This window comes from Camarhynchus parvulus, chromosome 1 (genome assembly GCF_901933205.1).
Source record: "Camarhynchus parvulus chromosome 1, STF_HiC, whole genome shotgun sequence".
NCBI lineage: Eukaryota > Metazoa > Chordata > Aves > Passeriformes > Thraupidae > Camarhynchus > Camarhynchus parvulus.
Genome location: NC_044571.1, coordinates 41,305,617 through 41,329,961, shown reverse-complemented (window position 1 = coordinate 41,329,961; position 24,345 = coordinate 41,305,617). Strand labels below are relative to the sequence as shown.

Sequence of the window (24,345 nt, the reverse complement as noted above, 5' to 3'; positions counted from 1 at the left end):
CTCTTTTTTTTTTTTTTAAGAAATGACTGTGGACACCTCCTTCACATTTTCCTTTTTTTCACTATTTTCACTCCATAAAGCTGCAGTCAATGTGTTTTGTGTGTAGTGAGAAGGGAATGGCACATTCAGTGGTGGTCTCAGCCACAGCCTACATTGGTGGCTCAAGTAGTCTCAGGATTAGGTCTTTGTGTGTGATGAAAGGATATGAAAAGTCAGTTATTTAAACTCAGTCAAGTTGTTGATTTTGGGGAGGAAAAAGGTTTCGCAATTCAGTTTTCCTCAATAAATCACTGCCCTTTTTCAAGGGCAGCTGCAGATAGTTCACATGTTCACAGTGTTCTCCAGAAACAAAACAGATCATGATTTTTTTACCCCCTCCCCTCAATCTAACATAGGGTAAGAAATCAAAATGAAGGGGCCATCACATTAATTACTCAAATTCACTTGAAACTAAAGCAGAAAATCAACTCTGTTAACAAGTAATAAGATCACTGAAAAATTACAAGGGCAAGAAACTACAGAGAAAATCATCCCTTTAAAATTTACCAAAATAATTTACAAAACCAACAGGAAGCCTGAAATATACTTCACTGTCCTACGTACTCAGTTTACAGACATAATTTCCAAGCAGTAGTTTATCAGTTTGGGTACTCATCTGGCAAAATCTGAGATCAGAGTTTAAAGATGTTAAGCCTCTGCAGATCTATCTTGAGTCAGAATATGATTCAGCCTTTGATGAGGTCTCAAAACTACAGCATCCAAAATACTGGCCACTTAGGAATATCTGGGCTAATGTGCATAAACCACTATTAAATATATTGGATTCTTAACTCCTAATACCCCCTCATTAATTTCAATTCCTAATATCCCCTCAAAATTTCATTCTATTTCTTGGCTGACCTTTTCCCCAATTAGTGCATTGTGTTTTATTAGTGCTGCATTGAGCTAAACATTGCCCAGAAAAGCTGTGGATGCTCCATCCTTGGGAGTGTTCAAGGCCAGGTTGGATGAGGCTTTGAGCAACCTGGTCTAGTAAAAAGTGTCCTTGTCCCTGGCAGGGGGTTTGGAACTGGATGGTCTTTGAGCTCCTCTCCAACCCAAAGCATCCTGTGAGCCTCTGATTTTACACTACAGACCCTGCACCTATCAGTGAAGTCCACATCCACAGAACCTTATACTCCCACAGAGGTCAAGGCAGGGGGGACATTTATATCTAAATAAAGTAGGTGTTTCAATCTTCTTATAAAGTTCTAAAGCACTGTAATGGCCCTCACACAAATTGTCCTTTACCTGATGAGATAACTTAGCTGGAGAGGAGCTGCCAAAACCATGTAACTCCAGTTAAGAAAAAGAGAACAAGATGCAGACAGAGGCTAAGGAGGCTAACAATAATTAAAAATATGTAAGCTCACAAAAAAAAAAGCCAAAACCCCACCATCTTCACCAAACAAGTTAATTCAGCTTTTTGACTATCTTAGTCAACCTACAACATTGATTACTACTAGATTTTACGAACAAATTTAATGCCACATTTGGTAGAAACGACAAGTGTCATGCTGAACATAGCATTGCTTTCTAGTTTACTTTTTTAGGAGAACTGGTACGGAGCCTTATGGTCAGCCAGAATTCATTACAGAAGATAAGACTCAGGATTAGACTGCAGATTTTGAAGGTTTTTTTACTTAAATGAGCTTCAACGTGGACTCTAAATGCACCATTAAAGATATTTTAGCTGGAACACCTAACTTAACCTTTGGTTTCTTCTCAGTTGTTCTAATTCACATCTACTCACAGCGTTCTGTTCCAGCCATGTAGTCAAATACCGCCATAAACACGTTCTCATAAAAGAGACTTATTTTTAATTCATAAACCTTGTGGATACAGCAGTAATTTCCACAAAACACAGTCAGCTGCACTAACATGAGATGCCTCATATGCTGTTAAAATTCATAAGCAGAAAAAAATTACTGCCTTGCAGTGAGGACTGCTTCTCTGGCCTTCAAACTCTCAAGACAGGTGTGCTGTATTTTGGCGCACTTCAAACCAAAGAATCAAAAGATGGCAGAAAACTTTAAATGCAATGAGAGTAGCTACTTTGGAAGATATTGCAAAGCCTTGATTTTGTAAAATCTAACTAGATTTTCAAAAGAAAACACAAGGTTCATTATGCATTTGTGCTTGCCACATACCTTTCAACTTTGCATTAACCAGAAAGTGTACAGAGACTATCCACTGTCTTGAAGAGAGTCTTTATTCTCCTTAACTCAATGGAAGATGCAAAAAATTAAACTCTTTCTGTTCAAAGAATTAATTTTCATCCAGTTTAGCTGTCTAGACTAATAATGCTCATTATGGCTGTAGTGCAGTGTATAAATCTCAATACCTACTCCAAAAAGAATATTATCAATTTTTAGCATTGCTTAAAGATCTGTATTTTGTGCAATGACAAAATTCTTGAAACTAGAAGGTGGCATTTAATTATTTATTTATTGGTATTTAAATTGGCTCATCCTGTAGCTTTTGAGTGTCCAATCACATTGCATTTATTTGTGCTGAAATTACACACTCACTTGCCAATACAGTAAAAGGGTGGAATGCTCCGCAATGATCCTAGCAATAACTCTGAAAAACTACCACTTCTTCAATGCAAATCCGCTCAAGAAAAGCTTCTACACACAAAGTAAGATGAACCAGTTACTGCATTGTTTATTAAGTTTCACTTGATTCCTCCTGACAACCATTTAAACAATGAATGTTGGGAAATGTCTCTCAAAGAATCAACAATAATGGCTGGGATCAGGGCTTTTATATCCAGCTAATACTGTTTTTAGAAAGGAGAAAATATTTCTTCCTGAAGGGATTATAAGAAGTGTTATAAAAGACACCTGCAAACAAAACAAGTGACAAAAGATCTCTATCATTATTGATAGCATTTATCCTTTGTAAAAATCTCTGCTTCATCAGAAATAAATACATATTTGCTCTTGAATTTCAAAAGCAACCACTAAACAAGAAGCCTGCTGATCAAGAAGAGTAAATTTTAGAAAACCTGCCAAGAAGAAAGTGTTTTTTTTCTTATGGATAGCAGTGCATTATTAATCAACACCAAGATCCTAAATTTTCTTTTCTGATGCCAAATAGAGAAGGCAAGCTTTGAACCACAGTGTCTTTTTCATACTCTACTGGACTTGTAAAATCTACTTTGTTTTTTGGAAAGGAAAAACTTTTCACTTAAAAAACAAACTCCAGAATTTGAAAAATTATTCAATAGCCAATTAAGAAAAAACACATAAATTAATCAAGATGAAGGAAAATGTTTACCAAATGTGGTTTACAGTAGGAGCTTGAAAGAAGAAAACAATCACATCTAGAGAAGCAGCCTTCACTCTTTCATTCCAGACCAGTTCAGTTTTGGAGAGCACACAATGTCTGAAGGATCTATACACTGGTCAATGACTAGGTTTTCCAGTGTGCTGGTAGATGTTTCTCTCTGTACACTCTGTACCATGTGGCATGCACTCAGGGTGGACACTCTCTCAGCCTTCTTTTGAACCTGATCATTTGTTCTGTCAAAAGTAAGACACTGCAATTCTCAAGACAGTTTGCTTCAGGGTCTGCTCCCCAAAGGAAGTATGGACAAGATCACACCAATTGTGGCTCCCTCTGCTTTTGCAGACTTCTGTAACATTTTCCCAGCAAATTCTGCATCCTCAGACAACCCCACATGCCTTTAAACCACATGCCAGGGCGTGCAAAACACCCACTCAGTTTCTTGCTATAAAACCACCATGCTGTCTTGCAACATAACCCTCACATTACTACTGTAAATGCACAGAACTAAAGAAAATGGTTAATCATTTTATCTCAGGATCACAGCACCTAGAGGATGTTCTGGCCATGAGCAGTACACAGTGTGAACACACACACAGTGCAGTCTGCTGTAAAGGAGACAGACACACTGATGCATATGTAAACCCCTCTGGCCCAATGGACAGGCAGCACACTGTGCAGGACACATGGGTTTGACTTTGTGGATGCAAACCTTATGCTAAGAGAAGAGGGTAAGGACTGCAGGACAAACTGAACTTCCAGTCAAAAAGAAAGGCACATATGTATAGTTTCAAGACAGCTGAAATAAAATATTCTGTCTAATAAGACAGTTAATGAGACTGAAGAAGACTTAGAATCTGTATAAACAGCAAAAAATTAATTGTTTTTATAGAAAAACCATATTGTACTTTCAAGAATTTAAATTAATTAAAATTAAATTAAATTAAGTGATCATGAATTAAAAATCCAAATATTCACTGTAAGCAACTCCCTAACTCATAAAAAACTCCCAATTACTGTAATTGATAGGTAAAGTACACCATGGTCCTTACTTCCCCAGAATGACACTTTAAAGTGGCACTGTAAAAATCTGAAAAACAAAACATACACCTCAATTTCAGCTACTTCACGAAACTACAAAAACCACTTTAACTTAGTAGGCATTTCTACCCCTTGGAATAATTTTTTTTTCCTGTTTTCAAGAGTTCAGCAAGAACAACATCATTAAACTGTTCAACCTGAAATGTCTTTGGTTAATTTTTAAATAAGTCAAAACAGGGTTTAGATCCTGAATAAGTTATCTTTAAGAGACAAAGCAAAACTAGTAATAGCACCTTAAGAAACATTCCTGACCTCAGCATGACAGGTGTGATCCACTAAGTGGATCCAGATAATCCACTAAGTCTTTTTTTATCTAGCCTCCACCACTCTGTATTCTGTGATTCATGTTATTTTCATACAGTACGATCATTCTTTTTCAGATTTATCCTCCTGCAATTTTTTATGAGAAAGATTAATAGCAACTGCAACAGAAAAATTACCTTGATGTCATATATAATCCTTTATCATTTCATCATTATCAAAATCTCAATGCTTTGTCCATCTTTCTTTTCTGCAGCAACTTATTTCACTTGTTCTTATTAAGGCTATTATATTCACCCTATTACTACTAATCTTTTCTTTGTAAATAGCCACACCTATTTTAATCCGAAATGGTGCGGTAAGCATTTGATTCTTTGTGGAAGTAGACATGTAATTAGGTTAATCTGTGCTATCTTTTCATGTGAGCTGATTGTTTCTTTACTATGGACATATTTCTTATAACAGCAATAAGCTTGCCAGATTGCTTGGAGGCAAATCGGGAGCAATTTACCAAGCATGTAGCAGCTATGAGCTGAAATCTTGACATAATAGCAAGCTGTGTATAGCCACTCCTACCTAGCAGTTATTACTCATGTTAGCTTTTTACTGACACGTTAAATTTCAATCGCACCTTTCTTTCACAAACAAGTACTTTCCTTCGACTCAGCTACATCTGTGACAAATAGCTGATCTTCAGCACAGCATACGGGAATCTAAATGCAAAATGCAGTGCAGAAGTCTCTGACAGCAGCAACTGAATTACCTGCACAAAGTCCAAGAAGGTCAATGGAAGCAAGTCATCCAAGTGGCCAATATCTTTGGAGAACCGATTTAAGATTCTTCCTATAGAAACAGGGTTGAAAAGAAAAACAAAAGGGAAGTAAATATAATTCCTGAAAAGATCCATGTTTTACCACTTCAAAAACAATTAAAAGGAAACAGCTGGACTTCAAAAATAAAAAGACAATTTTGGAAACCCCCATGAAGGGAGTCTCCTACAACCACTGCAATATATTTTGAAGAAGAAGAATTTTTTTACAAATGCCTTCTACCCAAATATAAAACCTTCACTTAAACAGCTAGAAAAAAAATTAAATGGGCTTTGAAGATAATATTTCAACAGAATTTAACAGGTGAGACACACATGCTTTATATGCTTAACACGGGCAGGTAAAGGTTTACAGGTCAGACAACTTAATGCAAGTTTCATCAAGCAACATCAGCTGGAATCTGCTCCTATCCTTGACTGAAACTCACTAGAGCATGCATGTCTCAGATAGATCATAGCTGATCTAACTGATCTTTTTTAGCATTTCTGTTCTCACCCCTCAGAATTATACCTGGATTCAAATTGCAGGCATTTCTAAAATAAAATCTGAGATATATTTGCATTCATGCAGCCTTACATTTATACTTATTGAAAACCTTGACAATACTGATCTTTATTAAAGCTAATAAAATGATTTTTAATCTGCTGTCAGTGAAGCACTTACATTTCTCTATTTTCCCAAGTTCTACTTGACTGAAAAAAGTCAGTTATATCAAGACTTCTTTCATAATTAAAGTCACAGAGCTGCCACCCATAAGTGGATTAGTATCTTTCTCTATTAATCAGTATCTCTACTCACCAGGAAAGAAACGAAACCAGGGGTGGGAATCTGGCTATTTCTAAGGTGTGTGATGCCCATACATGCATTCACATTGCTTTGTTATCTGCATATATCTTGATTCAATTATACTTTTAACTGGTACAAACATATTCACTGCACTGGCAACAAAAGACTTTTTTTTTCTCTTTTCAAAGGAGCTCATTAAACTGAAAGCAAGTTTAAAGTTTCCACCCAGTGCCCTGGCGACGTAATTTAGAGATAAGAGATACTGAAGGAACTTCTGTACCAACCATCATGCTAGTTCTCTGCTCACAGCTCTTTTTCATTCATTTCTTTTTTAACGGAATTTCTGTTGCCCACCAAACAAAATACAGAACACATCCTCTCCTCAGGTCTGGGACATGACTCCGAAGAGAGACACTGGTGGCAAAGAGCTTGTTCTGCAGTACTTCTCTACCCAAGGCAGTTACTTCAGGCAGCCAACAGCTGAATTCATCCTGTTTTTCAGCTTTGCACACAGAGAGGAAGGGTGTACAGCAGCACAAGACTCAGAAAAATCTCTTTCATGTTTTTCTTCTAGGAATAGCATGTAGGGATGTTCCCTTTTATTTGTATCAGGGTAGATATATCAGAAGAAAATCCAAGGCAATTTAAAAGAAAACTTTCTTTTTGCCATGATTTTCTTTCATGGAGACTGGTCACAGAAGAGTGATCAAGCACATGCTGCATACACACTGTCACTAAGGCTTAATATCCTTAAATATCACATTCTAGGATATTTTCAAATGAACCAAGTCTTCACTGGCAAAAAGAAAATCATTTGAAGAGGTTAAATGCTTCCTGTTGATAGAGGTTTTCTTCGCTGCATGTCCAGGAAGGGCAGATAAGGAAAACTAGGTGGAATAACAGATTGCGCTCAGGGTATTAGAAATCTGTTCACAGCTTTGTCACTTGTCTTCTGAATGACTTCACTTTATTTTACCGAGCAAGGAGCACAGCAAGGAGAGGTGACAGTGCTAAGCCCCTCCATGAAAAGCTGTGAGACCCACCAACAAGGAGCTGCACACAAGGGCAAAGGATTGTTCCCACAGAGAGCAAACCCCACCTTAATTCAGCCTAAGAATCACCTTTTTGCCTTTTAACCCCAAGGAAGTTTTCCCTGTAGTGGTTTCAGACTTCTATAAGAAGCCATTGCGCAAAGGCCACCCCATGTGTCACTGCCAGGAGGCAGAAGGGTCACTCAGGCTGGCTCCTCTTCCATGGCCACAGCAAGGTCAGCTCCTTGCTGTCACCTCCAGCCATGGAGCAATGGCTGCGCATTAAGAGTGACTGTGGCTCTCCTCCTCTTCCCATGAAGTCCTCTGAGCAACCTGGTCATGACAGAAAACTCAGCTCAGCCAGGCTGTCCCCAGCAATCCCTGGTTTCACTGTCTCTTCCATGTTACCACCAACCACTCCAGTTCCCAGAGGTAATCACGCTGCTAATTGCCAAAACTGCATTTTTTTCATTCTGCCTTACGGAATTGTTAAGTATAACAATGTTTCTACAGTCTCTGTTTTGACAGCTCTGTGAGCTGCCACTAGGAAAGTGGAAATTAATCTGATGTTATCAATAAAACATGAAAACATCTTTTAATCTGCCTAATCCTCTTTAAAATGTAAATACAGCAATTCTGTAAAATGACACTGACTAAAATTTGAGTGAGCAAAAGAAATGGTATATGAAAAAGACAACCCTTGAAAACTGGAACCTTTCACAGTCCACCTAATACAATTAAATAGCGGCAACATGAATCAGTTGCTTCCCAAATAAACATTAAAGTGAATCTCTGATAGCAGAGCTTCACTGTTTTTGAATTCTCAAATTACTGAAAAAGTAGTCTATTTAGTGTTTGCACATAGAAATTCTGGAAAATGACACCTGAAGTCATTCAGATCAGGAAAATCTTTTGCTTATTGCTAAGAGGTCAGTATCTCCCTCCTGTACTGTTTATCTGGTGACCATTAATGCTTTTCTACAGCTAAAGGCAAGTGACAAACCCGCAAGCCTTAGTTCTATTTCTCTCATTGCTGTTTTTCAATTCTACTACCTCAGAGACAGAAGAAGACAAAATACAAGTCTGGAGATGCATTTCAGATCCTGTTCACATGGATGTAACTGAACTTGCATTTTATACAGCATGTCTTACACAGAAGGAAAGTACAGTAACTCACTAAAGCAAGTTCCTTCACCATGTGGCAGGGACAGCAATGCAGCTTCAAGCAGAAGTGTTATGCTTTGGAATTATCCACAAGATGCCCCACAGCCATTACAGTATTGCATTCAAAGCAATTGCTTCATTTATAAGGATGTCTACAAGTACAAGAGGTCTATTTCACAAGGTATGAAGAAACAACTATTTCCACTTACTGGAAGCACAGTAAATCAGTGACTTGCTTATGCATAATTAAGCATGCAAGAGAAAAGCATTCCAGATTTAAAAGTTAAAGTACCTATTTGGAGTCAGGACTGAAAATGCTTACAGTTATGACTACAGATTCTTCTAGAATGTGCAAACCTAACTTTTGAGAATGCTTCTTCAGACTATGGAAACTGTTGCACCTGTTATTCATGAAGGGCAGGAGCTGCACACCTTACCTGCCCCCTCACCTTAAAATTTATATTTACTCTCCAAAACCTCTAAATCGTTCTCTCCTAAACTTACAGACTATCAACATAACCTTGTCACTATAGCTCATATTTCCAAAAACCCCAAACTCCTTAAGTAAGCATCTCTGAGATACATATACATGCCAAGAAAAAATAATTTTTAGATCAGTCCAGTATATCAAATTCATAATAAATTTAAGTTCCTTTAATACCTACATCCTTTACTTATCCCAGCGAGGGGCTACAAAAGCAAAAAGAAAATACTGTATCTAAAACTTCTAAGTCAAATTTCACCAAACCACAAACAAAAAAAGTCTTTTAAGAAATCAAGGATTAAGTATGCCAATGTTACAACAGCATCCAAACTGGTGAATAGTATCTGCTATTTCAGCCACTCAGGCTTCCATGCAGTGTGTAGTGTTAGTAGCACGCTGCAAAAGGGGACGTGCTCTCTTCAGCACTCTTATGTTTGTTTTTACATCAAATAACTTAATCAGAACACACACTGTTGTTAGATTTCTTCCGAAGTAATTAAATAACTATTCAATGCCAATTAATCACTGTTAAATAAGGGTCTGTCACCAAAGTGCTATGTACACATTTCAGACTATTTAATGGTCAGATACTTGGCAGTATCAAAGTTAAACAATGATTCATTAAACCTCCTCCCCTACACAATAGTTAGGCTAAACTTGAAGTGAAAGAATCAAAACTCTTTTGTCCTCTGTGAAAAAGACATCAAGCCTCAGTATGTGATATTCTTTTCTTCCTTGCTCTGTAAACGGCTTTAATTGCACGAATCGGAATGTGTTCAGGTGCTCCAAACCCACTTTTGCTTCTGCAGGTGCCTACTGATACTTTGCAATAGATGTTCAAACCTATCACACAAATAATGAAAACACTTGACTGTGCCACACCTTTCTAAAATGTTTATACATACTTCATCATGAAAGAAATATAATCCAAACTGAATCAACACTCAAGATGTAAACACCAGAAAAGGATTTTTTTTAAAACAAGAAATTAGGATCCTCCACTGGAACAGCCAAATGCCATCCACAGTATTCAATGTTGTGCAACCTAAATTCCAACGACCCTAAGAGCAAGAGCACATTATTTCTAAATGTATTTGGCACTTCTAGTATACTTTGTTGGCCAGGGCATTCACTGAAATACCTCTGTGTAATACAATAGAGTAGGCACATTGATTTTCTATACCTTGCAATGAGTTTACAAAACCTTTATACCCACTTGCTTCATCACACATTGCAGAAATACTTTGTCACTACTTCTCTACTTCACTGACTCACCTCTTTGGAAAAGAAGAAGGGTTTAAGAAAAGGGCCCTCTACAGATAAAAAGATTTTGCCACTTGTGTGTGTGTGTGTGTGCACGGGTGCGCAGTTTTGGAATGTTTTTCCCCTCAGAGATCAGACTAATCCTCAGTTCAGGCAATTTTAATTGCATCACACTTTTTATTTCAATATGCAAATGTTACTAATAAATACTGCTTTGCATAGTAACCTAAACTCCTCCATTGCAATTGGCCTAAATATCCCTATCCATGTACTGCATTCACCAGGGGGAAAATATATTCAAAATCTCTTAAGCTACTCTGAAGCCAGAACACCCTCACTGCCCAGCTTCCATGGAGAAAAAGTTACATTCTCTTCCTCTCCTTGCTGTAAACTCACAGGAACCTGTCTAAAGCCAACCTGTAGTGCTAAGAATAGATTCAAGGAGCTACTTAGTCATTTATGCGTAAATAAACCTAAACAACCCCAGCTAGGATTGCACACTTGCTTGAAGGTATGTCACGCCAAGGAGATGCTTGCAAAGGAGATAACCTTTGGATGGATCCGTGTCAGAATCCCAACGCACATTCTGTGCAGCCACTGACTTTGCTGAGTGAGCAGAAGCCCCTCATGTCCCCCATCCCCCTGACACCATGGCACCAGGGTGGCTAGGTGCCACCACTACAACAGCCACGGTGCAGCGTGGGCTTCCTGACCCCAAAGAGAGGAATCAGGCACTCCAGCAGTCCCAGTTACAGCCTGGAACACCAAAGCCCTTTTAAATGGACACCTGGTAGCAAAATAATGCTCTCGAGTGTATGTGTGGCAATAAAGGCACACTCAAAAAGTACAAATATAAAAAAACAGCTGTACAGAACTGGGTACATGCAAACACCCGTCCACTGAACTGCACTGAACACGCTTCCCATTCTGTCCGTGGTACAAACTGGCAGCTCCCCACAGATCTTGCTGTTAAGCTGTGGCATTCAGCAACTGATAAGCCTTTACCCATGCTCAGTTCACACACACAAACACACACACCCCGAAAAAAAAAAAAGTACTGCAACTACAAGCAGCCTGCCGTTTCATCAAAGCAATGACAAAGTGGATTGTCCGTATCAAATGTTGGCAGGAAGCAGACATTACATCAACCTTGTAAAATACAACTATGAAATCAACAAAATAATTAAAGATGGATTACTGACTTTGAAAGGAATTGTAAGTTTGTGAAATATTTCTTCAGAAAGAAATCTGGAAATGCATCTCCTGCATAACTGTCAATTACTGATCTACTCTGGCTTTTCTTCCATATTTCTACAAAGAAACGTCAAAAGGTCTGTTATCTTTTTTTAATATATATTTAGCACCACATGTCCACACAAACTGCCATATATAGCATTGCTGTCTTCCCCACAGGCATCCTATAAATATAAATAAGAAATTCTACCCCATTTTTTTTCTTTAGCAGTCTGAAACTGATAGGAATATTATCACTTTCTTAGACATTTGCAAATAGGCACAGTGGTGCTGGGCCGAAATATGCTGAGACCATAATATCCATTTATCTAAACTGCCAGCATGTAATGAATTCAGGTGGGAAGCCTTCTATCCAAATTAATTTACTACTTGAAAAGGACTTTTTACACAAATGCTGTCAAACAAGAAAACAGTTAGGAAATGAGAAGAAAATGCGAATGCTGTGTTTGATCTTATTTTTAAGTGTAGGATTTAAAGGAAGAAGAATAACTATGATAAAGACAAGAACAGAAAACAGGCTTCTTTGGAAATGAATTTTTATTTTTACTGCTGATGGAGACATCTACATTATCTAGTATGAATACACCGATCCGAACTGTACAGTTGTTTCTGGAGCTTTCTAGTCCATACATACCATTGACTGGAATAACCCTGCTGTGGCAAACCAAAATAGGTCAATGCTCTATGCAATTTTTTTTCTCTCTTTGGTAATTTATGTGGTATACTTTTTCCCAGGTATACTCAGAAGAGCATGTGTATTAACATCTGTTATCACCAGCCAAAGTCTCCTCACATAATATACAATGCAGAAATTACATCTAAAGTCTCCACTAAAAACAGAAGCACACAAAGGAAAAACCTTGATTGTGTGGAGGAAGAGGGGGAAGTGTAACTTTCCTTCTTTCTGAAATTGCTTTCTTGGCAAATCTCAAAATACCTTTTGCATCCTAACTGCCTTTCTGATTGTACCTCACTATCCATTAACTAAGTTGGTTACAATTCCAGATGTAACAGCATTTATAAAAGAGAATTTAACTTTGGTGCTGCATTATACTTGCTAACAAAGTGATCCCATTTAAAAAAGTGTGCTAGAGCTGGGATAATATATTCATCAGCAATTTTCTAATTATTGATCCCTGCAATCATGCTCTGTAATTGATTATGAAAGGAAGATTTCAAAATCATTTAAAAGTACAAACTTCTGGCAGTATATAAAAGTCTTATGCTAGAACCTGAGTACAAAACTACATCTCTGCTTTGTAATTAGAATGACAATGGAAGCAGACACCTGCAATCCCCCCAATCCCTGGAGTAATATCAAAATTCTTATATGTAATCCTGTGATGAAGATTGCCAGAACAAAGTTCTAACCATTCTAGAAGTTATGCTCTGGATATCCCCTCCGTTTCATTTTAACCTCATCCATTGAAGCTATTTTAAGTTATCCTCAGTTTAATGAAAAAATTCTAAAGTTAAACATACTGAAGCAAAAAAACAAAACCTAAAATGACACCACCAAATCGAATGAACTGCCAAAATACAGCAGAATTTAATTTCTGCTGTATGCTTCAACATAAGTAGCATGACTTTGAAGTCCCATTTTTAAGGGACACACTCCAACTGAACAAAAAACAAACCACAAAACAAAACAAACAAACAAACAAAAAGGTAATAATTTGCAACTTCTTATCAATTGGCCTTTAAAAAGATGCCAAGTTATACACTACTGACTAAGCTCTCCACTGATTTTTCTCTACCTTCTTTTTCATATATTAAGTTAGCTACTTCAACTTCTCACCAAAATGCAAAGCATCTGTATAACAGAAACACAAAGCATTACCTAGAAAATGCAGTCTTATAATGACTTTCTACTAGCATAATTATGAATTTAATTCTTGGCTAAAATATTTAACCACAAATGCACCCACTTATAAAAGAGCACTTGTGTAGCCTACAAATCCAATTTGGGCTGAAAATATGCCCCCAGTGCTGTTTTGCTGGAAAAGGGACTTAGAAAATTTAAACAGAATACTACAAGCAGGATGGACTGAAGTATCTCAAGAGTATTTTGTTACTGGAATACTTACATGAGAGGAGGTTACATTCTTTCCTTTCCTCATTCTTTCCTTCTCAGTGCATTCAAACACTCAAAGGAGCTTATGCTATTAGAGTTTTTTATATTTGGGAGCTATATATATAAAAATATACATCACTGCAAGAATTAAATTAAAAATGGCAATATATGCCACCTTCCTGATAACAACAAAAAGGAGTTTTCCTATGTTATTTATACTATTAAGACATGATTCAGAATAGGCTTTAAATACTGCATTTCAGAAAATACTGAGGTGGACCTCACATAGCTCTTGCAAATCTACTCATATTCATTGCTTTTCCCATTCTATCTCCTAAAGATAATTCTCATAATAAGAGTCTTAATTTCTAATGTTCCAATGTTTTTCTCCTCCCCCTCTCTTTTTTTTTAATTGGTGTTAAAGCTAGAGGGGCTCAATCATCAATCCAGTCTAAAATAAGAATGGAGAAATAAGACATTACTGGATATAAAAGCATTTCGCTCCTGAAATTTTAGCTAAAACTGCTATATGGTTATCACTGCTATATGGTTATCATTCCAAAAACAAATAATATGCTATTTTTTACCAATCTTATATATTCAGATCCCCATTCATCTTCTTTCTTTTTCTGGAACCATGAAAGAAAATTCTATAGGAACTGTTTCTTCTGTTTAGAAGTCTATAGGGACTGAATTCTACAGAGGGTGTCTCGGGACAGCCAAGACTTCTGGCCTCTACCAACCCACCCATTCTGAGGATAAAGCCTCTGGACAGGCCAAACAACAGAGGCATTTCTATCTGACTGTAAACTGTTCTCTTTTTCTTGGCATGTTTCTTCAGCTTGATCATTCATTTTTCTTCAGCTTCAGTTTATTTTTCTTTCTCTCTTCTTCTGGAATATGTGATTGTTTGGAAAGAAGGGATTCCCTCTAAAGATCATTCATTATATACGCATGTAATGATTCCTGGAACACATTTTCCTTTGTAACTATTCCTACTATAAAAAAAGCCACTGGGAATAAAAAAAAAATATTAAAAAACACATGGGTTTGGCTATCTAGAATGCTCAATAGATGACACTAGATTATTTTCAATGGATTTTTTCCTGCCTCACATGGAAGGTCATTACTACAGAACTCAAGAGGTATTCTGGTATAGCTGTCAGAGAGCTCACTTAGTCTGCTGTGCAAATAATCAAAGCATTCCCTTGGAATATTTGCTCTGTGTTAAAGAAGACACACCCCACACCCTCATGCCCCATGAAAATAAATATTTTACTTCAATTTGAGACTTCACCTACTCTTCTGTTTTGTGGCTGGCACCAAATGCCACTTGCAAATCTTGCCTGAGAAACAAACAAAAATCTTTTGTCTCAGAAAAACTGAAGGCAATCACAACCCAAGAGGTTTATTCCAGAAGTGATGTCCAAGAGAATATACATATAGTCTGACAATGCATTTCCTTGGGCCACTGGCTTCTGGGGGAAAAATATATCACTGTAAAGTAAACTTCTTTACAGACTAAACTATAATTAACTTAAATGAAATCAATGAGAATGAGGAAAAAAATGAGAAAAAAACCCCAAATATGACCTCTGCTCTACTGTATATCTTACTCATTACATTAAAAGAAAGACATTTTAATAATTACATTGTTAAATGATAAGTATTTTGAAAAGCTATATTGCACTGCCTTTGACTCTACTGTACTCCTCCACTGGGCAAATATTAGAAAGCTTCATCTCAGAAACAAAAAAGAAAAATTTACTAGAAATAAGCAGCTACAAATGGGAAATAGCTGCTGACCACACCAAAACATTAGTTGTGCATATATCAAAACTAAAGAACATTTAATGTTTATGTATAAATATACCTTAAATATTACATACTTATTAGACCTTACATATGTGTTGCTTAAAGAAAAAATCCTATAATTTCCATTTTTTCATGGCTTTTAAATAAGAAACTTAAAATTTCTTAACTCTAAGAAACTCAGAATGATAAATATGTTAACAGCAACATTTTTTCACTTCTCTATGAACGCAGAAAAAAATTCACACACATCAAGGAGGAAAAAAATTATTTGACTGAACCATCATTCAAGCAGAAGTGAATACAATTCACAAACCCTTTTGGTTTTGTTAAGATCAGAAACAGACTCTACTGTGAAGTTCTGATTTACAGCTGTCCAGCAGTATGAGCTCCTAAATAAATAAGCAGGCTAAAACAGAGGAGTGCTGTTCATAACAAGGGACTCCTGAGAACTCTGCCATTTGTTGTCTGCATGTCAGAAACAGCCAGAAGAGGATTAATGGACCTGAGGCAGGAGGCAGAGCCTCACTGGGATGCAGGCTGGACCAGCACGTAGCCAGCAGCATGCCCTGCCCTGAAGAGTTTGTTGTGCCAGTTAAGAGAAACCAGCAAGACTGACTACAGAAGGAATAAGGAGCTAGGGGAAGACGGAACAGTAAGCTGGAACAGAAAGTTGCAGGACAAGATTGTATTTTAAAGTACAGGAACACAAAGGGGTCACAGAATTAATGAGTTTTCCCCACCCATATGTTTAACTGCTGTCAATGTACTGCGGTTACAACGCCACTGGTGCATCTTGAGAGATGATTTTAAGATGAAAAAGTGCCAGCTTGTGGATGAACTTTTGTGCACAGTGAGCAGGAAGTTACAAAGATGTAAGCATGAAAGAGAAACAAGCAGAATTATGAGGAAGGGAATTAAAAACACTGGAATGTGCCAACAACTCCATTTACCAGGTGCAGAAATGGTAAAAACCTTGCATGGGGGAAAGGCTAATGCGCAATCCAAGTCAAACTCCTTTTAACAATTCCTGTTAGACTCCTTCACAGTATATTGGGGCTGTAAGATTAAGAAAAGATCTTCCCTCCACCTGGCCCTGGGGAGCAGCTGCAAGACAGAATTGTCAAGAGACAAGCTGGCAGTTCCAGTCACAGACCTCACCAAACATGGGGTGTTTCGATATTGAGAGAGTTTTGTGTACACACTGACTTGAATTTTTGCCCTGTTTGCATGTGTCCTCTGCTTCACCCTCAGCTTCATACACTGAATATCCACTCCCTATTTCCTCTTCTCTCTCTTCCTTCAGCATTGGTTCTTCCACTCTCCTTCACCATGGCATGGCACAAGCTCTAGGTACAAATGTCATCCCACACACAACCAAGGCACAAAGCCCAACACAGCAAGACACAGGCTAGGATGTGTGGAAGAGTTGGGGACACAGCAACTGAGAACAGAAGGTGAACACAAGGTGATTGCGACACTTAAAATCAGAAAAGTGCCTGAACTGATGTTTTGGAAATGCAGTGTGACAAAACCAGTCAGATACAGGAATAACCCATAAGCCATAAAGCCAACAGAAAGGGTGCTTTACACTGAAAAACAGGGGAAATACAGCAAGGGAGAAATCAGGTTCTGAAGTAGTTCCCAAACTAGAACTGTGGAAGTCAAAAAGCCAGTGTCACCTGAAGAAGATGGCAAAGTGCATCCAGGACATACTGCATATCCACAGGCACTGCACACATACAGACTATTCACAAGGTTATACTCTGACAGACAAGGGAAGACTTATATCTATTGAAAGAGATGTCTTTAGAAAACAATTCAGAGGATTTCAGTTACTTCTTGCTTTAAACTGCTCTTAAAGGAGCATATTTCACTCTGCTAACTATAGAACTGCAGGGGGAACAGATGGTTGTGTCTCATTAGTCTTCAGGGTATACTCTGATTAGTTTGCTTAATTTCATTCACACAGGGTCTTAAAACTTCACGAGGCCAATTAAGATTTCAGGTAAAGGAATTGTCAGTAAGAGTTTTCTTCCTTTCTTCAAAACATGTCTGTCATTGGATTTTAACAATTCTCTTACTTAGACATTGATTTTGTTTTCCTGACATCCATTTTCACCACAGTATGGTTTTTGTCATTCTTTTAAACTAGCAGCTTTTCTGCTAAAAATCCATCAGACACATTAGGATGAAACAAGTTCCAGGACTGTAACAAACAGGACAACTAGAGGAGCCGTGTAAAGACTATGACAAAAATACCTATCACTCAAGTATAGGTACGTAATACATAAACCACTATTAAATCCTCTCATGGACCTGAAGCACAAGTTCTGTTTCGTAATATGCATTAAAATTTTTGCAAATAGTAACTGATCATAATCAGTTTGGGAAAGGTTCCTTCAAAACAACAGCTTTGCCATTGTTCTGCATTGAAAAAGACATCAAATTTCAGATAAGGCATGAATAAAATGGAAAAATACACATACAATAATGAAAGCAAATGACAGAAAAATATCTTGTGTTTTTGTTTCCCTCTTTGCAAAACAGCATGAGCACAGAACTTGATTCGGGATCAATTTGTGGATACATCGTTAAAACATAGGAAACAAAACTACACCTCCAAGCAAAAAAGCCACAAAAGCCAAATTGTGTTAATAAACCAACCACTATTAAAATTACAGAGTATTATTAGTAACAACTTAGCATGGTAGTTTATTTAATTAGAATATTTGGAGAACTAATGTTGGCTCTGATAGTTTTCAAAATGTAGCTTAACTTTAGAATGCATATGAAAAGCACTCAATAAACCTTTCAACACAGCTGAACGGTATATACAACACCTCTTAATTTTCTGAATGTCTGTTTTGTCCTTGCCTGACTCTAGAGAAGAACTCCTCAAATAACAGTTCACATATGAATATAATATGAAACTAATATGAACATTCAATTCCTAACCTTTTTAGTGGTCAACTACACAGTGGTCATGCCTTCAGGAAGGAGTCATGAACAAGTTTAAGTCTTTGGATAAATCTAAAACCTTTTAGGACCTTCTGGCCAATTGGGGGTTTGTTTATTTGTTTCTTCTGCTTTTCTGAGAATGGAAATTGAAAATGCCTCTTGACACCAAGGTTTTGTAACCTTTCATAATCCAGTGTTTTTCTGGAAAACTGTCATATTACACGTATACAAAATGCTAAAATGCCGGGCTTATGAAACAAAAGTCTTTAGCACAGCACATGATCTATTCTCCCTTCCAGTAAGTTCCTTTCTTCAACAGGTACCACACTCACACCTGCAGAAGTTTGTCCACAATAGACCACTGGGCATAATTAGGACCTAAATTAAGTCTAGACATCACAAGTTACCTAAACTAGAAAGCCAAATAAATTTGAAAAATAATCCAAGGTATGTTGTGAAACAGTATCTCTCAAGTGTTACGATTTGCAAGGGTTACATTCTTTACTCCTCAGTGCATTCAAACACCCAAAGGACCATTATGTTCAAAAAAGAGATCCTAGAAGAACTGAAAAGTTCTGACATCACACAATTTAAACTAGCTGTGAATCCCCCTTGAGGAGGTATGAATCATCTCTGGGGTTTAAATTAGATTATCAACCAAGTGAAGCAGCACAGTAAATCTACAATAAAAGATGAATGCCTACAGGAAAATAATTTTTGCCCCTAGTGGCAGATGCTTGAACTTTAAAGGATCTGAGACTAAGCTCTTTGTCTAAGCCTCCCTGACAGAAAACAACTGAAATAATGTTTTTGGTTGGTCCAACTTTGCTCCACATGCCACATGAAAACAGTATCTAAACCCTGTAAATGAAAGTATATTGTCACTTCTAAACCAATTGAGGATCAAACAATTTAGAGAAACCAAGACTTATTTTGCTGACAATTAAGCTCTATCACCAAGACTCGAGATTCAATGAAATCTGACAATTGTGAAGAAAAAGGCTTTTGTCTGACTAAGTCTGAAGCATTTGGAAGAATCAACAGAAAATCAGAAGACCAAATTAGATCGAAAAGCCTTTGAGGATAAAATTCATTAATTAAAGTAACTGCCTTTGTTGCTCTGGTTCCTCTCTGAATTGCTTTGGTATCACAGCTGAAAGGCACACAGCAAGAGGAAAAACTGGTCTAAGGAGCAAATGCTACACCTGTCACACTTCCTCTTACACCAACAACATTCTCTGTCCATCCTGCTGCTCAAGTTCCACTACAAAGAACCACAGCCCCTTTAAAGATGAAATGAAAGTTAAAGTATAAATCTCTGTTTTGCACCAAATCTGAGAGGTATTAAAGGTCTTTAAAGCCCTCTCCTTCCATGCTGAAAGTTTTTTTCCATCGCCTTTACTTTGTAGTAATTCAGATACAACCCAAAGCTACCAAAGTGCTGCAGGTCACTAGCTGGAAGAGTATTTTTGCACCTCCTTCTCAGGAAGTCAAAAAATGAATGTAACCTTCTGTTTTTCCAAGACCCATAAAGTCAAATAAACACACATTGGGGCCTGGGTTGGAAGGGACCTTAAAGACCAACTATTTCAAAACCCCCCTTCGGTGGGCAGTGATACTTTCCACAAGACCAGGCTGCTCAGAGCCCCATCCAACACGGCTTGAACACTTCCAAGGATAAGGCATGGACAGGCTTGTCTGGACAACCTGTGCCAGTGCCTCACTACCCTCACAGCAAAGAATTTTTCATAGTATCTAATATAAATGTACTGTCTTCCAGTTGTACTAACTTGTTCTCCTTCTGCCCATTTAATTGAACAATAAGTAAAATTTCTATTCAAAACACTTCTGTGTCCTTTTTAAAATTAATAACAAGTTCTCAACAAGCATTTTAACATCTTGCATCTAATGAGAAGCACAAACAACAGAGGAAGAGCAGGAAGGTATTAACAAATTAAGCAGGGCTCACAGCACTACATTTTAACCTAAAAACACCTCATATCATTTCAGAAACCTGGGATTTTGCGTTCCACTAAACATTTGTGTCTCTATTAAAAGTACATAATAATATTGCTTTAGTATGTGGTTAAGAAGGGACAAAAATTAATTGAATTCTATTTTTCCACAGGAATGTTTCTATTTTTTCAAGCAAACAAACACTTCTGGAAAGCGTCAGATTGGACATTTCCACTCTTGAACACTCAGCAGGTGAACAAAATCATCTGTATAAGCCCTCATAATCTTAGAGAAACACTTATTTTTGAACAATCACTTCTAAACACTGTCCTTAAGCCTTCAGTAGTAGCTGAGCAACACTGGTTATTAAATAGAGGTGCAGCAGAGTTTATTTTTTCTTATCTGAATTAAAAAAAATATGTTGGGATTGTTTTTTCCATTTTTTCTCTTGGGGATTTTTGGGGGTTTAAATATAAGCAGTATTCAGTGAATGGCTTTGAATTCAATATGAAATCATACTTGTAGCTTAATTATAAAAGAAGATCATTGTCACTGTGTATTTGGAATATTAGAACTTGTCAGCTTTATAAAAACCTCAAGGCACTTTTTTCTCTCAAATTTGGCTTTATTTTGAAAGCGCTCCTTAGATAAGATTTCTTAATATTGGAATAAGTCTAGAATAACTAGTTTTCTGTCGAAAACACTGATGAAAAAAATTCTCTCTATATTGTTAGTTTAATAGAAAAAAAGAAGACCCTTCTAAAGCTAAAACCATCTATATTTCACAGTTCTGAGGCTTTAAATTTGCAGAGGCTTCTGCAGGTATCTTTTGTCTCAAAGGAGCACCAAACAATTGGGTTTTTTTCTCCAATGGTAAGGGAATATTAGCTGACTAAAGGTAAGAACTACCAACTCTTCCTTAAACCATTTCAACATTTTTTAGCCAGGGAATACCAGAAATATTCTGGAAAGATAACTGTAATTGTTTACTTTTGGCTGGTTGTTCAGACAGGAGAGAGGAGAACTGTTCTTCTAAAAGGAAACTGGGGAATTAAGGAATGAAGGGAGAAAGGAAAGAAGTATTGTACCAAACTCAAGGAAAGCCTGAGTTGGGCCTTCACATAAACATATATTTTTTTAAAAATAAATCTTAAAAATATGGTAAATTTCTAAATGTCACTTTCCAAATCCTAGATACCCATCCTTAAGCACAGGGATTTAACTCTCTGAGATAGACATCACCTCTTCTCTAAAGATAAGCATGACAGATCAAAAAAAAAAAAAAAAATAGGTGCTCCAGAAGGAGAGAGGAACAAGATAGTGTAAAGTTTACAGCTTTAAATATTCACATTGAAAAGGACAGAGTGGGGAAAAACGCAGCACTGAGCAAATGCCCCTGGCATCCAATCACTTACTGTCCTCCTGGCACGTCCTAGAAAGGATGGGGCAGGGACAGTATTCCTGTATGAGAAGTTAATTATGACATCTTAAGAATGTATACAGGAGTTTTGCCTAAAATGTAGATCAAACTCTTTATTTTAGGTTGTGAACATTCAAACTGATGAACACGAAATTATGCTGAGAAATGAACACACACAGGGACAAAGATGCACGTATTCCCACTGAAGGGAAGTTTACCACAAAGCAGTGTCAGAGTGTTTTTTCCTGCCTACACACGAATTAGCAATATTCTGCATTGCATCATTTACATATTAAACAGACAGCGACTTCATTGAAAAAAAAGAGGTTTACCACACACACACAGAAATGTCATCACATCTGATAAAAAGAACTGAGGAAGAGTTAGACCATCTCTCTTTCATCTATTATTCCTTATAATTGCTATCAAGGATGTCCAAGTTCCAAATCTTCACCTTCTCAGATTTCCAAACACCTTCAGATTATTCTGCACTCCCTGCCCCAACACTAAATCAAGCTAGTAAAGACTTATGCTTGAAAGAGGGCAGGAAAAGTAGCATTCCTGGACAAAACAGAGGGTGAATTCAGTACACGGCGGACGAAAACTGACCAGAACCATGTCAGTGGACAGAGAAACCATGACCTTATGCAAAGTTGAACTCTAAACTTCCTTTGAATTTTCAAATGTCATAAATGTTGCACAAGTAGCACATGATAAAAGCTCAAGTTTGAGAAACATTAGTGACCTTTATGGTCTTCTTTTAACTGGTAAATTAGGAAGGATGAAGGAATCCTACAACTAGGTCAGAAGTCATTTATAAGTCTTTTACAACAGTGCAAAGACAAACACAAAACCAAAACCACCTCCTGAGCACAAAAGGCACTCTACTCTGAATCAAACAGCTGAGAATGAAGACTGCCACCTTTCTGCCATGCAGCAGCTTGCTTTGCCTGCTGGCTCCGTGAACTTCCTACGCAGCATTAGGTGAGTCATAGTTAAGGCAGCCCAGCCTACCCAGACTTTTCAGAAACCTCCTCACTCTACAACCTCCCTTTGGGACCACCACAACTAAATATTCTGCTCAAGCCAGAATCAAAAACTATGGCAACTAAGTATGCAAATAAGAATCACCTTGGAAAATGCTGAACAAGAGCCCAAATTTAAATGAACATTAAAACAAATCCCAAACAAAAATGAACATGCAGTTTCCAGTTTCAAGCTACCTGCCTTCAAGGTCAGTATAGCCACAAGCAATAATTAATGTCCATTACATACTACCACTCTAATTACAGGACTATTGTCCACTACCTAATAAAACAAACAAACAAACAAATGTTTTTCATATGTTTGATGTTATTTTAGAACACTTTGAAAAGCTCTCTTAAGGTTGGTAGCTATCAACATATATAGCTTGGAATAATGTTGTCCTCTCCAAATGTAACATTATCTTCCATAAAATGACATCAAAAATCAAAACCTGAAGGAGGTTCTGCATATGTGTTCACCTGAATACATAACAAAAAGCCCCAGACAAAGTCCCTAACGGTCTTGATGAAGGAAAAAAAATTATCTGGGGAAGAGAGGGTGGAAGACCTGTCAAGCAATTATTGTACTATTTGTAAACTGTACTATTTGTACTGTATTGTACTATTTGTAAATAACTTTAAGTTTGTATTTCTTAAACCGAACAACACACTGAAGTCAAGTTTGATTCAATAACTCTGCTTCTGCTGTTATTTCTATTCTTCAGGCTTTAGTCTGGATTGCCAAAACAGGCAGATTCACATACAACTGCCATTCTTTTCTACACTAAAATTTTAATTTTGGATCGAGAAGTGTCTTTTGTTTCCAAACACTCTACAAGATCACCACAGGCACAAACTAATCTTCACTTATTGCATAATCTGCAAGATGCTGGCAATCTGAAAAAAAGAAAAAAAAAGAAAGAAACCTCAACTAATTAATTCACCCAGATGCTGCAGTGCAGATTACCTAGGACCGTCTGGGAGAAAGAATTCTGTGCAGCATAAAGCAGAACAGTGCTAATGAAATGAGTTTGCACTGCGATAGTGTTTGTTTCATTTTAATTTCCAGCTACTCAGATTAAGCAAAAAAAAACCCCAAAACACCCCATCACAGTGGGCTAGTTTTTCTGCAAACAGCACAGTGGTCTAACTGTGTCTGTGTGTCCATAAGGGACAGCAGCGGAAGGCTATGGCACAGCCAAGAGCCTGATGTGCATGGCTGTCACCCGGGGTGGGGGATCCACATGTTCAAAGCTCACACTGAACCAGAGGGGGAGAAGAGCTGGACTGCCTTTCCCACATTCCCTATAGGTGGTCTCACCACCTGGCTGCTCATTATCCCTGCCCAGCTCTTCTCCAAGGCAATTTATTTTTGGAAATGCTTATGCCTTGTTCTAAGGTTGAATGAATTGAGTTTTGATAAGTTTTTCCTCATTTCTCAGAGATGCTCATTTCCCATCCAAAACAGGCATCCATGAACAGCAAGAGAGGACATTCTATCCATGTGGCACCTCCAGTTCCCACTATCCACAGTAGTTGTAGCAGCATTCCACAATTTATAAACAGATTAAAAATAGCAAAAAAGGGTTACAT

General features: G+C 37.4%; 1 protein-coding gene across 3 annotated transcripts in view; it reads right to left on the bottom strand.

Annotated features, from left to right (window-relative positions):
* ABCC4 (ATP binding cassette subfamily C member 4) overlaps nt 1-24,345 on the bottom strand; it is a 140,038-nt gene that overhangs the window by 57,644 nt on the left and 58,049 nt on the right. For all 3 annotated transcript variants that reach the window (XM_030952050.1, XM_030952059.1, XM_030952069.1), the window contains exon 20: nt 5,456-5,535. In XM_030952050.1, the coding sequence (XP_030807910.1) occupies nt 5,456-5,535 (80 nt within the window). The remainder of the gene's footprint in view (nt 1-5,455; nt 5,536-24,345) is intronic.